Source organism: Stegastes partitus, unplaced genomic scaffold (genome assembly GCF_000690725.1).
Source record: "Stegastes partitus isolate 25-593 unplaced genomic scaffold, Stegastes_partitus-1.0.2 Scaffold11, whole genome shotgun sequence".
NCBI lineage: Eukaryota > Metazoa > Chordata > Actinopteri > Pomacentridae > Stegastes > Stegastes partitus.
Window position 1 is genome coordinate 768,074 of NW_007577742.1, and position 13,594 is coordinate 781,667.

Here is a 13,594-nt window from a genome sequence, read left to right on the forward strand (position 1 = left end):
TGCAATCCCCTTTTAAACCTTTAAATCTGTTTTAAATCTGCTTATAATCTCGGGCACAGAGCAGGTAAAAAATAATGCAGAAAGATAGCTTGGCAGATAATCACTTTTTTTGGCACAACATTGGTTAATTATTACTCTTACAGTTAAATGTGATATTTCAAGGTTAGACATGAAGTGGACTTTTGTAATCTGATGAGGTAAATAGATACCAACGACATCCTGCAAAGTTGATGTAGATTAAATAATTGTTTGCTTTGGAAAACAGAAAAGACAAGGACAGTCGTCCTCAAATGTATTCAAACCCTTCCATTAAAGAAAAGGCAAAATTCACAATAGTCACTCAAATAACTACAAACTGAAAAGAGTAATAACAAATAAAAATTAGCTAAATTATAATATAATGAAATAAGACATTGCTTTTGAATTGTGGTTGTCCTGGACAAATTAGAGCACTTTGCTGATGAGCAGTGGGCTAAAATCAAAATGCCTGTCAACAGGTGCAGAAGTCTGACTGAGAGTTACAGAAAACACTTGATTGCAGTGATTGGCTCAAAGGGTTGTTTAACAAAATATTAGTTTACAGGTCCCATCATGCTTGTTTGTTTTTTTTATATTTCAGTTGAACCACAATTCAAAAGCAATGTCATGATATTCATAAAATCTTCATTTATTATTACTTTTGTCAATTTAAACTTATTTCAGTGACAGATGTATTTCCGTCTTTAATGGGAGGGTATGAATACATTTGAGGACAACTGTATCCTGAAACCAACAGCTTGCGGTCCGTCGCCTGACTTTTATTTTGAAATGCACTCATGAAACGTGTCCGTTGTGCTCGCGGATGTTGTTATCGGCCAGTGTTCCGGTTCAACTGGTGATCCAGGTCAAGTGGCGGTGCTCGCTGTGTTTACGCTCCAGATGTTCCGTTCGCAGATTCGTCACAACCAGACCTGCCTGCCGGTGTGTCAAGATAAAGATGCTACATAAAGAAGAATTCGCCGATAAACATCATCATTTTTCTTTCACTTCTTCAAAAATACAATAAATAAAACTTCACTATTCACAGGCTGGTTTCTCATTCCCACTCAGCCGAAACACTGTATATCATCAGCACACAGGTTATACATATGGAGATCAGACTGTGGCTGTATGTTTGAGATTGTTTGATTTAATGGCATGCTCCTAGTCCTCCGTGGTCTACATAGAAATAAATGTCTTATTTGTCTTTGTATTCACAAACAAGCGGGTCTGGTTGTGACGAATCTGCGAAACGGAACATCTGGAGCGTAAACACAACAAACATCACCAGTTAACGTGGATCACCAGTTCAACCGGAACACCCGGTAGAGACTATAAAGCCTCTGAACTTGTTCAAATCTCCGCTTGAACAGACGAGAAAACAGTCGTCATGGCGTCCACGCTGCCCATCAAGGTAAATAACCTATAATTTACTGTCACATTTAAACTTTCACGTGTGCATTTGCAGAGTAATCGTTAGCGAAGATAATTTCCGGCCAGATGTGCCGCCGTTACAAACTGCCGGGGAAAAAAAAAGGCTCCGGTGTGTGTGTGTTAGCATCGTCTTAGCGAAGCTCATGTGTGTGAAGTGACGCTAACGTATGCGGGCTAACTGCGGGGTTTGTGTGTGAGCGAGGTACCGGTAAAGCGGGTAAAGGTCCCACCAGGGTCCCTCCATCCCAGGTGGAGCTGACGAGGCACATGGCCGGACACCGCAGCGTGACAGCGGCTTGTCAGACAACCAGTCAACTTACTTCTAATGTACATTTACAACGATGGGCCAAAGTGCCTCTTAGTACAATTTACCTGACTAATTCAAAAATGAAGGATTAAAACCCTGCAAAAATGTATAAAGAACCCTACAGTATGATTAAATATGGAGAGTAACCTAATTCATGTAAATATATGGAGAAGACCCTACAGGATGATTAAGGATTATAGAGTTTGACCTAACTAATAATAAATATAAGGCTAAGAGCACTTAACGTGACAATGATTATTATTATTATTATTATTATTAAGGCTAAGACCCAACAGTAATATTAAATATGGACAGTCACTAAATAAACGACTAAGACCCTACAGTAATATTAACTAAAGCTCGGCCAAGACCACTTAATGTGATTATGGTTATTATTATTATTCAGGTTAAAACCCCACGGTATTTTAGAGATCAATCTAACCAATTTTGAATAAAAGTTATGACCCTACAATAATATGCATGAAAACCAACAAATCCAAAGATTCACCTGTGAGCAAGTGTTTGTTTGTTTTTTTCTTTTTTCAGGTGTTTGTGTGTTTTATTTTTATATATCACATTTTCTCACTGGGGCTGCAAGGTGGATCAGTGGTGAGCACTGTTGCCTCGCAGCAAGAAAGTCGCTGCTGAGGACACCCAGGATCTTTCTGCGTGGAGTTTGCATGTTCTCCCCGTGCAGCGTGGGTTCTCTCCAGGTTCTCCGGCTTCCTCCCACACACCAAAAACATGTTGAGGTTAATTGGTGATTCTAAATTGTCCGTAGATGTGAATGTCAGTGTGCTTGGTTGTCTGTCTCTAAGTGTAGCCCTGTGATAGACTGGTGACCTGTCCAGGGTGTCCCCTGCCTTCACCCTAAGTCAGCTGGAATAGACTCCAGCCCCCCTGTGACCCTTGTGAGGAATAAGCGGTGTATAGATAATGGATGGATATTTTCTCACTGAAATTTCCTTCTGCACACTTTTGTTGCACATTATTTGCACTACACTTCAAATAGGACTTTTCTACTTATTACACTTTGTACATTTTACATTTTATATTTTCTTATTGTTTATTTTTTCAGTATTTATGGTGGTGGTAATTTTACTCTTTGTGCCGTTATAGCCAATTTTCCCCTTGGGCCTTAACAAAATATTTCTATTCTATTCTCTCTATTTTTTCATTTTTATTTCATTTGACAGTATTTTATTTTATGGTTTCTTGTTCATATTGGCGACAGTGGAGAGGAACAACTCAGTTTTAACACAAAGAGACCTCCAGCAGAACCAAAGACAAACAGACAGCAAACAAACAAAAAAAAACAGCAGAAACGCTGGACGAATCTGTGCGCTGGTGCTGCTCCAGAGCCAGAAATACCTGCAGAGAGAGGACAGACAGGACAAAGAACAAACTATGAGAGGGAAAGACACACAGTTAGTAATTATGAACAAAAATGCATGGATCAGGGATTTGAAACGCAGCCCATGAACAGAATAGCGAAGTCAAAGCCATGACTAGATTAGAAACAAGAAGGAGACTGAACCATAAAAGCAAAGAGGTAAGAGAGAAAAAATAAGCAAAATCAGGCCACCAATATAAGAAGAGAAGCTTCAGGAAGATTTTAAAGCAGCAAATGAAAATGTTCCATAACTACAAGTATTCGCAAAAGTAACTACAAAAGCCATGACCAGATTTCAGGGATTGTATCAAGCTGTTGTCGTGTAAAGGCTAGATGGAAATTTTGGTAGTCAGTTGAATGGTTGGAGAGGTAATGTTATGACATATATGCAGCAAATGTCACTGCTGCAAATATCCTGCTGTCAAATGGACAAATCTCCCAAATAATAATGAACATAATAGGATAGAAAAATATCTTGACTTCAGTAACTGATGATGCTGCAGGTAACAAACAAAGTTCCTGGTAACATTTAAAAACAAAACAACTCGTATTACATTAATTATAATCCGTTTCATCGCAGTAAAATTGTATGTTTACTGGCCTTTTTATTTCTTAATAGATGTGAAATTGTAGAACACAGTGAATGAAACAAAACTCAACAGACAGGAAAGGTGTGATATGATTGCTGGAGAGGCCTCTGTCAAGACAAACAGTGTCTTTTGAGTGTTTGTGGACAAACCACACAGCCGACCGACGTCACGTAATGCTGGTTTCATTTACATCAACTGAAACTATTTCCATGTTTGAAGTCGCCGCTGGTTATATGTTGTATTACTGTAGTTTGCTTATTATTGATGCATCCAGCGCTGTATCTGCTTGAACGTGGAACAAGTTTTCACAATTTAACACACGAGGTGGTTTGATCTTAAACTTTGAGTTAGGGCTGAACAGTTAACAAGATGGGCAAAGTGCAGAATGCAAATTGTAGCTACAATGTTTGATAAAGGTCAAATGTGTCACAAAATGCAAACTGAAGCATTGTTGTGCCACAGAGACGCCTGCAAATCTTACTCTCCAGCATTTCAGAGCTGCAGTGATTCTACTATTTGATCCCTCCTTTAACAGGAAGTTAATCTGCAGCTGTTTTTGATGAGGCAATAATAGCAGTAGAGGTCATTTTTAAGCATGTCAAGTCATGCCAAACATTTTTGTGTGCATCTTCTTACGTGAACGAAAAAAACAATGAAAAACACTTGATTACAGAACGTTGGCAAAGCTTTTAATTTTGTTTCACCTTTCTTTTTCACATTTTCAAAACATAATGATTTTCCGACAATGGAGTAAAATAATGATTAATTGGTAATAATTGTAGGTGAAGCCCTCTGCATATTTGCCTTTTAACTATAGTAAAGCTTCAGCATAAGTATATTAGTTTAGTAAATAGCTTTGCCTTCGAGCATCACTCTTAACGGACTGTAAACACATTAAGATGCTGATGTATAATTACACTACTTGAGTAAATACATTTACCTTCGAGCAATACCGTTAACTGGCTGTAAATAGCAAAGTAAACACGTACAAACAAACCCAATGATCTCTCGTAGCATCAGGTCTTGTCATCAGATTTTGGAAGTTTGTCAGTATGTCATACAGTTTGTAGAACTACTTATAATTCTCCAAACTCTAGGCAACACACAATCTGCAGAGTTTAATTTTATTAGAGTTTTTAAATTGGTGTACAGATGAAAGGTTTCTACAGATCTAGAAAATGCTTTAAATGAGTTACTTCAAAACAAGGCTTTAGGAGATATTAAAAAAGTCCTAAAATTAATTTACTAAAGGCTTTTATATATCCATCCATCCATCCATCTATCCATCCATCCATTATCTATACACTGCTTATTCCTCACTAGGGTCACAGGGGCCTGGAGCCTATCCCAGCTGATTTAGAGCGAAGGCAGGAGACACCCTGGACAGGTCGCCAGTCTATCACAGGGCTACACTTAGAGACAGACAACCAAGCACACTCACATTCACACCTGCGGACAATTTAGAATCACCAATTAACCTCAACATGTTTTTGGACTGTGTGGGAGGAAGCCGGAGAACCCGGAGAGAACCCACGCTGCACGGGGAGAACATGCAAACTCCACGCAGAAAGATCCCGGGTGTCCTCACCAGGACGCGAACTGGCGACCTTCTTGCTGCGAGGCAACAGTGCTAACCACTGCTCCACCTTGCAGCCTGGCTTTCATATATAAGTATATTAATAAGTATAAGATAAAATAGTAGGCTGTCTGAAGACATGGTTGCACCTGTTAAATAAAAATGATTGCTGAGGCAGTAAATCCTGCAAGCAAGAGACTGTTAAATCTTTTTTTGTTGGCATGCACAATATCAACATCATTACCAGTATCTCCTGGTTTTAAAATGAAATATCTCCATCGGCCCAAATGAAAAAATTGACAAGCAAAAAATATTACATGAAAAAGTTAGAAACAAAAAATAAATGCGTCCTGTTTTGTGTGTAAGATGAAGAAGTTGATGAATGTTTATATTTTGGAAGCATTTTTTGTGTCGTCTACACCTGCCAGTGGGCCATCACGATAAGAGTTGGCCTAATAATGTTCATTCTACAGAAAAGACTTGATGTTTTCTGTAAGTAGGTGGGAAAAAAAACATGTGCAGATGATGAATTAAGTTATGAATATTCTTAGCAATTATTGTTACTGATTGTTGGGAAGTATTAAACATACTATCTTATATTTAAAAAAAAAAAAAAAAAACAACCTTCCAAGTTGGGGAAACCCGGAAAAAACCAAGTTAAAAAATAAACGGAAAAGGAAAAGGTCAAAACTTTTCCCCCCCTCTAGATCGGAATAATTGGTGGTTCAGGTCTTGATGATCCAGATATCTTGGAGGGAAGAACCGAGCGCTACGTTGACACGCCATATGGAAAGGTTAGTTGAGTCTCCATCGACTGTCAAAACAGAGCAGTATAAAGAATAAGTTGTCCTTGAGCTTATTTGCATGTAAAATACTTCCTCACTGTAATGTTGTTGTGTAGAACTACATTATTGTGCTCTTCTTGAACAGCCATCAGATGCCCTGATACTGGGGAAGATAAAAAATGTAGAGTGTGTGCTCCTGGCAAGGTAAGGAACTGTGTTCTCTATGAGCACCATCTAGTGGACAAAGCTTGCATTTGTCAAACATAGAAACCCTGTATAAATGCAACCATGACTTTTGCTATTCCCAGACATGGGAGACAACACACCATAATGCCATCCAACGTGAACTACCAGGCCAACATCTGGGCACTCAGAGAAGAAGGGTGTACACATCTGCTGGTCACCACGGCCTGCGGCTCACTGCGGGAGGAGATTCAGCCAGGAGATATTGTCATCATAGATCAGTTCATTGACAGGTCAGTGGGATGGGACACCAGCACAGAAAGATTCAGATATTGGCTTTTGTTGTTTTTTTTTCTTTTTCACTTTGCTCCCAGGACTGAGCCACTCATTGCAGGGTAATTATGTCCTAAGACTGAGAGGAGAATAAAGATAAAGAGTAGTGGAGTAAAATGAGGGTCTCAGAGAATGTCACACAGTCATTTACGTATAGTGGGGAGGTTAAATGACTTTTGACTTCAGGTCATGATGCAAAGGGCCTCTTTGGCATGGAAGTACCTTAGGGCCATAGAAATAAATGCATCCTAAGACAATAGTGAGATCACATTTTGGCGGCTGTTTTTAAAAATGGCTGCTCACCATACTTGAGAGGCCCATATCTTTGCTTCTGTTATTGTTATAATGACAAACTTGATGTCAAAGAGTGCATTTTTGGGGTCAAGGAATCCAATAAAATAGGTTCCAAGACAAAACAAAACAAAAAACAATAATATTCTCCTAACTTGAGGGTAAAATATGCAATTTATTATTTTAAAAAATGCATGCCAAAAACACAGTCCATTCACAACTCAATAATAATTGAATAAATAAACAATTTAAAGTGTTGAATATGTGTATTATAAATGCAGAGAAGCTGAGTAGTGAGACAACAAGTTCATAACTATGGTCACAGTTTATAAGGAGGCAATGCCATACCTACAATGTTCTAGTGATGAAGACTAATAGTTTAGTGTAAATACATCAGTGAGATGATTTTCTATTTAGATGTGTGCCCCACTGTGGGAACATGAGCCATGACATCACCAGAGAGACATGCAAGGCAGCCTCTGCATGCACCATTTGCATGGTGCTGGAAAGTACCTGGTAAGGGGAAAAAAAAAAGTTATTGATTGGTCTACTGAAATCAGAGCTAATACAATGAAATGATCTGTACCTGAAGGAGCACCGTACACCAAAGGCAATCCAGAGTTTGCCGATCTTCTGTCCAAGGGCCACAAAGGTGGCAATGGCCAGCACTACAACATCACTGTCACTGCTTTGGACAATCATGACAATGTCCAGCAACAGTAGTAGCAGCCACATGCAGGAAAATCTGTGTATCAGTTTCCTCATGTGTGCATGGGGCCGGTGCATCAGTGTCAATGCTAGATGGTGAACTTCCACAGTCCTCAAGCACAGTGGCAAAGAGCTCCTTTTACTGGAACAAGAAAGATAGCATGTCTGAGTGTAACTGAGGATATGCCAGTAAAATCAGTTTTATCAGCTACAGCATGTAACAGAACAGTTCAAGACATACATTATTAGTTTCTACGCCAATACCTGTGGAAGTGTCATGAGCTTCAAGCTTTTGGCCAGCTCCATGAACAACTCCTGCTTGTTCAGATCCACTCGTAGGAAGGAAGCCCAGTTGCCAGGAACTTCTGATGACACAACTTTTTTTTTCTTATGTGAAATGTGCATATTTAACCCCAATTGTCATGGTAAGAGGAAAACTGTTGTTTTTTTTTAAAAAACTTGACTCTATTTTATTGGATTCCTTGATCCCAAAAATGTACACTTTGACACCAAATTTGTCATTATACCTTTAACAAAAGCAAAGATATGGGCTCTAGAGTATTTTCAGCGCATTGGCGACCATTTTTGAAAAAAACGTGTTTATTTCCGATACAAAGTGTGATCTCACTTGTGTCTTAGGATAAATGTATTTGTATGACACTAAGGTACCTTCATTTTCATACCAAAGGAGACCTTTGCATCATGCTAATATGTGTTTTGCTAGAGTTTAAAGTATAGCATTAAAGGTCAGTGTACCCTCAAACAGCTAGATTAGTGATGCATCGTCCACCACAGCAAAAAAGCTAAATCATACATACTTTTTTTTCTTTTGTCCTGCACCTGTATGGAAAGTAGAAAGAATCTGAAAAATGTCTGTTATGCAGTATGACACAATTAAATTGCCATAAATAGTTTTATAAAAAATGAAAAACCTGAAGTTGAATTGCTCACAGGTGCTACTGATACTTGAAGAAAATTTCACTACTTACGTTTTTAATTTCTTTCCGTTCTCATCTCCTGTCTGGTTTGTGTGAACACAGCTGGCAGTTTGTACAGGTTCAGCCAACCAAAACAAAAATAGATAATGTACTTGATTAATCTCTTGGGAATTTCAAGACAGCTGAGTGTGTCATGGGTTTATGTCGACTAAAGTGAATTTGATGAATTATGAGGATTTTAAACTTAGATTTAATCACAGAGTAGTTTCAGGAACACAGAAAAATTGGAAATCTGATGATTCAGATTTCTGGTTGTGATAAATAGTGTAAATTCCGCGATGTTTTTCTTTACGATCACATGCCTCTCAGGGCTCAGCAAGGTGACCTTTTTGCGATTCAATCTTGCAAACAGTCTTGAATTTATGTGAATAAAATGGCTACATTGTCTGCAGATTTTTTTTATTTATTTATTTATTTTTATAAAAGAAAGGCTGGTTTTGTGAACTGAATACATGTGTTTCTTTAAATAGACTTGAACATCTGTCAGAAGTTGTTGTTGTTGTTGGCTGCGTATGATTACTGCACCACAGGCGTAGCACCTTCCCACACGTCTCACTGGCAGGATTCGTGTTACTGAGTGACAAACGACGTCCAGATAGCTGAGTGAGAAAAGGGGAAGTTTAACATTATCTGTCAAAACTAATATTTGTTACTCTTCTGTTCTGTGAGAAAAAAAACAAACATTACCATCAGCTGGATATTTTGACTGACTCTCAAGTGTCACCGTTTCCTTCGGGCTTCAGTGACTATTGGAAATGTTGTAACTGGGACATTCCACCGGTGGCAACACCAGCATGACGGATTATCAAGTACACTTTGCTACAGAAATATTTCTGAAAACAGTTGTGGCTCCTTCCTGTATTTCTCTTGTCTTACTCGGTGTATTACTTTCTGTGAGTTTCAGCCTTGGGTTTACTCACTGCAGTCTGTTGCCACCTGCAAAGAGAGGCTGAATTTGTGGTGCAGATGTTTCTGTTATTTTTTTTTCCTCCACTCTATTTATATCATTGAGGGTATGTTAAACAACAGAAACCCCTCTTTGTTTAATGGAGTGCATATCAACAACATCCTTAAGAGTGACCCAGATACAGATTTGTCAAAACCTGTGGGAAACAGTTTCAACAAAAACTGAACATTCTCACCTCTGTGAAGGTAGGATTCATATTAAATGTTCTGCCATGACCACAAATTAACCAGGCTGCTTGACTGCTGTGCTTATTTAGATCTATAATAAATGCCCATATCTTTGTGTCCACTGCTAAACCACATGAAATCCACACCCATTCAACACGCTACAAATTTTGTCTCAGATTGTAATAACTTGCTGGTCAACCTGATCACATCTTTCAGCGTCATGGGAAATGGTACAGTTTCTGACCTCAGGGCTTGTACATATATATACTTCCTTTGTGGCGTACAAAGAGCATCACCCGTGGGAGTGTTGCACACGACTCTTGGCTGATTATACAAATTTCATTAAGTAACACAATATGTTTGCTGAGAGGTGCTGTTTCAGTAGAACGGCTTATTTATTACTCACGAGTTGGCATACAGCTGGTTGAATTGGAAACGAGTAGTAAACTGCTGTCTCACAGTCGTGTCAGTGTATCACCCTGTACACATGCACACGGCTGCATCACGTAGCCTGCAGCTTTGTTGCCTGTGCTGGTGAAGTCAATGAAGTACCAGTATCAAGCACAAACAAGACCTATTTATCTGAAATGAGGAACTTGCTTGTTGGGACTTGCTCAGACTTGTCCGACAGCATGTGACAGCATGCTTCTGAAGGCCTCACTTTATGTGTTGTGTTCACCTCTCCTTACTCGCTGTTGACAAACCAACCACTTGGTTGCCATTGAATGAGAGTCTGCTTTGTCAGATTTCAACCGTAATGTCTCAAACTGTCCTAAAATATATTTTGCAGTATGCTTCCAAATCAATACTTTTATCATTATTATAGATTATTTTCTTTTCATTTTCACTTGGCTTTTGACTGTAGCAGATCTTTACATGTGATAAAAATGCTAAATTTCCTTATACTGGCTAAATAGCATCTTAACATCAAAGTTTATGATGGGTTATGCATTTCAACAATAAAAATAAGTATTTAAAAAAATAAAACTAAATGACTGTCGGGCTAGAGCTTATTTTTGGCTTAAATATTACAGTGATTTGATGCACAACATATTAAATGGCATCAACAGAATCTAAATCAGAAACGCAGATTAAATCTAAAATGGATACATGATACACTTTCATACAAACTATGTTATTATTTGTATCATTCGTTCTAAAATCAGAATGGTGCTGTAAATTTCCAAAGCTTTTGGAGATATTTCACAGTATGTATGTAATGTAGAGTTGTCAGCAGCACATCTGTTTTGGAATCCAGGAATAATAGACATATTTGATAATTAGAGGGTGTGGGAGTCATTCTCTGCAATAATGACTCTAATGAAATGCCAGGCCAAGGTAACTCGATTTCTATTGCATAAGCAAGCATTGTATTCTGCTTGCGGTTATCTCACACACCAGTGTTGTTGGCTTGTAGCAGGGCAGAGCTGCAGCTTGCGGAAAAATATTTAAACACTGACTATAGTCTTCCACTGCCAGGGTTCTGAGTAAGAGAAAGGGTTGGGCATCAACTTGAAAGAACGCTGCTGAGACGTTCATATTTTAGATGTCTAAGATAATTACGTGATGACTCTGTAATCCGTGGGAAAACAAGAAAAACTAAGTTGCACCATGAATAAGCATTGCTGAAAAATCCTTTTGATTAGCCCATGATATAATGATCTACAGTCCCATCAAACGTATGGACACACCTACTCCTTTTTCATTCTTTTCAGATTCTTCTACATTGTAGAACAACAGTAAAGGCATCAAAACTATATAAACACAAAATGAACTGGAATGTATTTCATAGGCAACATAGTGTATACAGCTCAAAAGTATGTTTCAACTTTTAGATTGTTTTCAGTAGCAACCTTTTGCTAACAACTTGGCACATCCTTCATTCTCGAGATCGGCTTCATGCGATCATCTGCTGGAGCGTTTCCAACGCCTCTGATGAACATTTGTTGGCTACTCTTCCTTCACTTTACTGTCCACCTCATCTCAGATCATCTCAGCTGGGTTAAGGTTGATGATTGTGGAGGCCAGAGTTTGAAACGGCACTGGTTCTGAACCTAGATGTGTCCTGGGTCATCATTCTGCCAAAAAACAAATCTACACTATTGCAATACTAGTTTGCCATCAGTGTCACCTGCAGAGCGTCCTCACCACCATCACAGCTCCTCCATGCTTCACAATGGGAACCACCCGTACAGATAACATCCATTCAGCTTCCTTGCATCTCACAAAGACACAGCAGGTGAATCAAACATCAAAAAGTTGGACCCATTATACCAAAGTAAAGATTTCTCCTGATCTAATTTCCATTCCTTGTATTTGCTGGCCGAGCCTCAGTAGTGGTTGCAGCATTCTGTCTTGAAGGCCTGATTCACACAGTCTCCTCTTAAAATTGATCTTGGGATATGTCAGCTACTTGAACTCTGTGAAGCACTGATGTGGGCTGATGAGGCTGGCAACTCATAATGAAACCGTCTTCTGCTGCAGAGGGAACTGTTGGTCTTCAATTCTTGTGCAGTCTTTATGAGAGCCAGCTTTATCGGAGTGTTTGATGGTTTTTGAGTGTTCTTGATAGACTGGCTGACTTCCTTGTCTTAAAGCTAACGATGTGCTGTCGTTTGCCTTAGCTGACTGGTCTTTGCCGTATGGATTGCTACAGTCATTGAATAGGGCTATCAGCTGCATAGACCACAGGGAAACCCTCGTGTTCTCAGGTCACTGGGGGGAGTGAATCAGTCTCTTGTGTACTCTTGACCTGTCTCCATAGATTACCAATAGGAGACATGCTGGCGCTGTGCCTGTTGCACCTCCACTGACTCAGCAGAGCAGGACACAGCAGTTGTTGGGGTGAAGCCTGAGACCATTCTGCTGCTGATCTGTTAATATTTTTCTAATCTTGAGAGATGTGGAAACCATGTTTATTAGTTTAATCATCAAAACTCTGTCTGGTTTAGAAGAGTATGGTTGTGATGACACAGTAATTGTTGCTGACTTGCTGCTTGATATCATTTGAGTTTATGTCATCAGTATTTCTCATAATTATTTTGTCCAAGTGTTGCAATTATTACATAACTGCCAGATAAGAGCCCAGCAACTACGGTGAGTCACTTTTGGATTGGTGGCTGTTAAAGGTGCTAGTAGCACTGATCTAAAACTAATAGAGGCATACAGTGAACAGTAAGAAGACAAATGGTTAACTGCATTTATTTGTGTAAGTTAATCATCCACTATAATTTTGAGTCATGACAGCCTACCATTAAATCATTGCTCATGTTTTTGGATGTAATCAGTCTCTTTATATCTTTCCACTAAGTTTTTTCTTTTCATACTTTCTTTTTTCATAGCAAAACAAAAAAAGTATTTGTTTTATTGTCCAGTATCATAAGTTTGGCATTTGCCAAGTAAAGAAAATTCATTATTTCATTTGGGTATGGCTAAACAGTATCTGTAATTTGTCTGGGTTCCCTTAAAGATAACTTTTAATAAGCTTTATGTTCTTTTCTTTTTTTTTCCAGGACCACCAAGAGATCTCAAACGCTGTACGACGGGCAGCCCACCAGTCCCCCAGGTGTGTGTCACATCCCTATGGCTGAGCCTTTCTGCAACAGAACCAGAGAGGTAAGTCCACAAATGTACATGAAATGGGTTCACACATGTCGCTCCCTGTGTTCCTTAGGATTTGTCACAATTCTTTGTTTTACAAAAACAAATATTCATACTCCTCAGACCTCATGCAAGTTTGATTTTAACTTACTATTAGTGTTAGGCAGTTCATTTTGGAAAGCATTTTTGAAACTTAAAAATCCTAAAGGCACCCATAAACAAAACATATGCACAGGTTATGTGT

The 13,594-nt window shown here is 38.8% G+C and overlaps 1 protein-coding gene across 1 annotated transcript in view; it reads left to right on the plus strand.

Annotated features, from left to right (window-relative positions):
* The first annotated feature begins 1,327 nt into the window (after positions 1–1,327).
* The window catches only part of mtap (methylthioadenosine phosphorylase), a 19,821-nt gene continuing 7,554 nt past the window's right edge, over positions 1,328–13,594 (plus strand). The window contains exons 1-5 of the mRNA XM_008287110.1: positions 1,328–1,432; positions 6,026–6,112; positions 6,249–6,307; positions 6,412–6,579; positions 13,263–13,365. Coding sequence (XP_008285332.1) covers positions 1,409–1,432; positions 6,026–6,112; positions 6,249–6,307; positions 6,412–6,579; positions 13,263–13,365 — 441 coding nt within the window. The 5' untranslated portion in view covers positions 1,328–1,408. The remainder of the gene's footprint in view (positions 1,433–6,025; positions 6,113–6,248; positions 6,308–6,411; positions 6,580–13,262; positions 13,366–13,594) is intronic.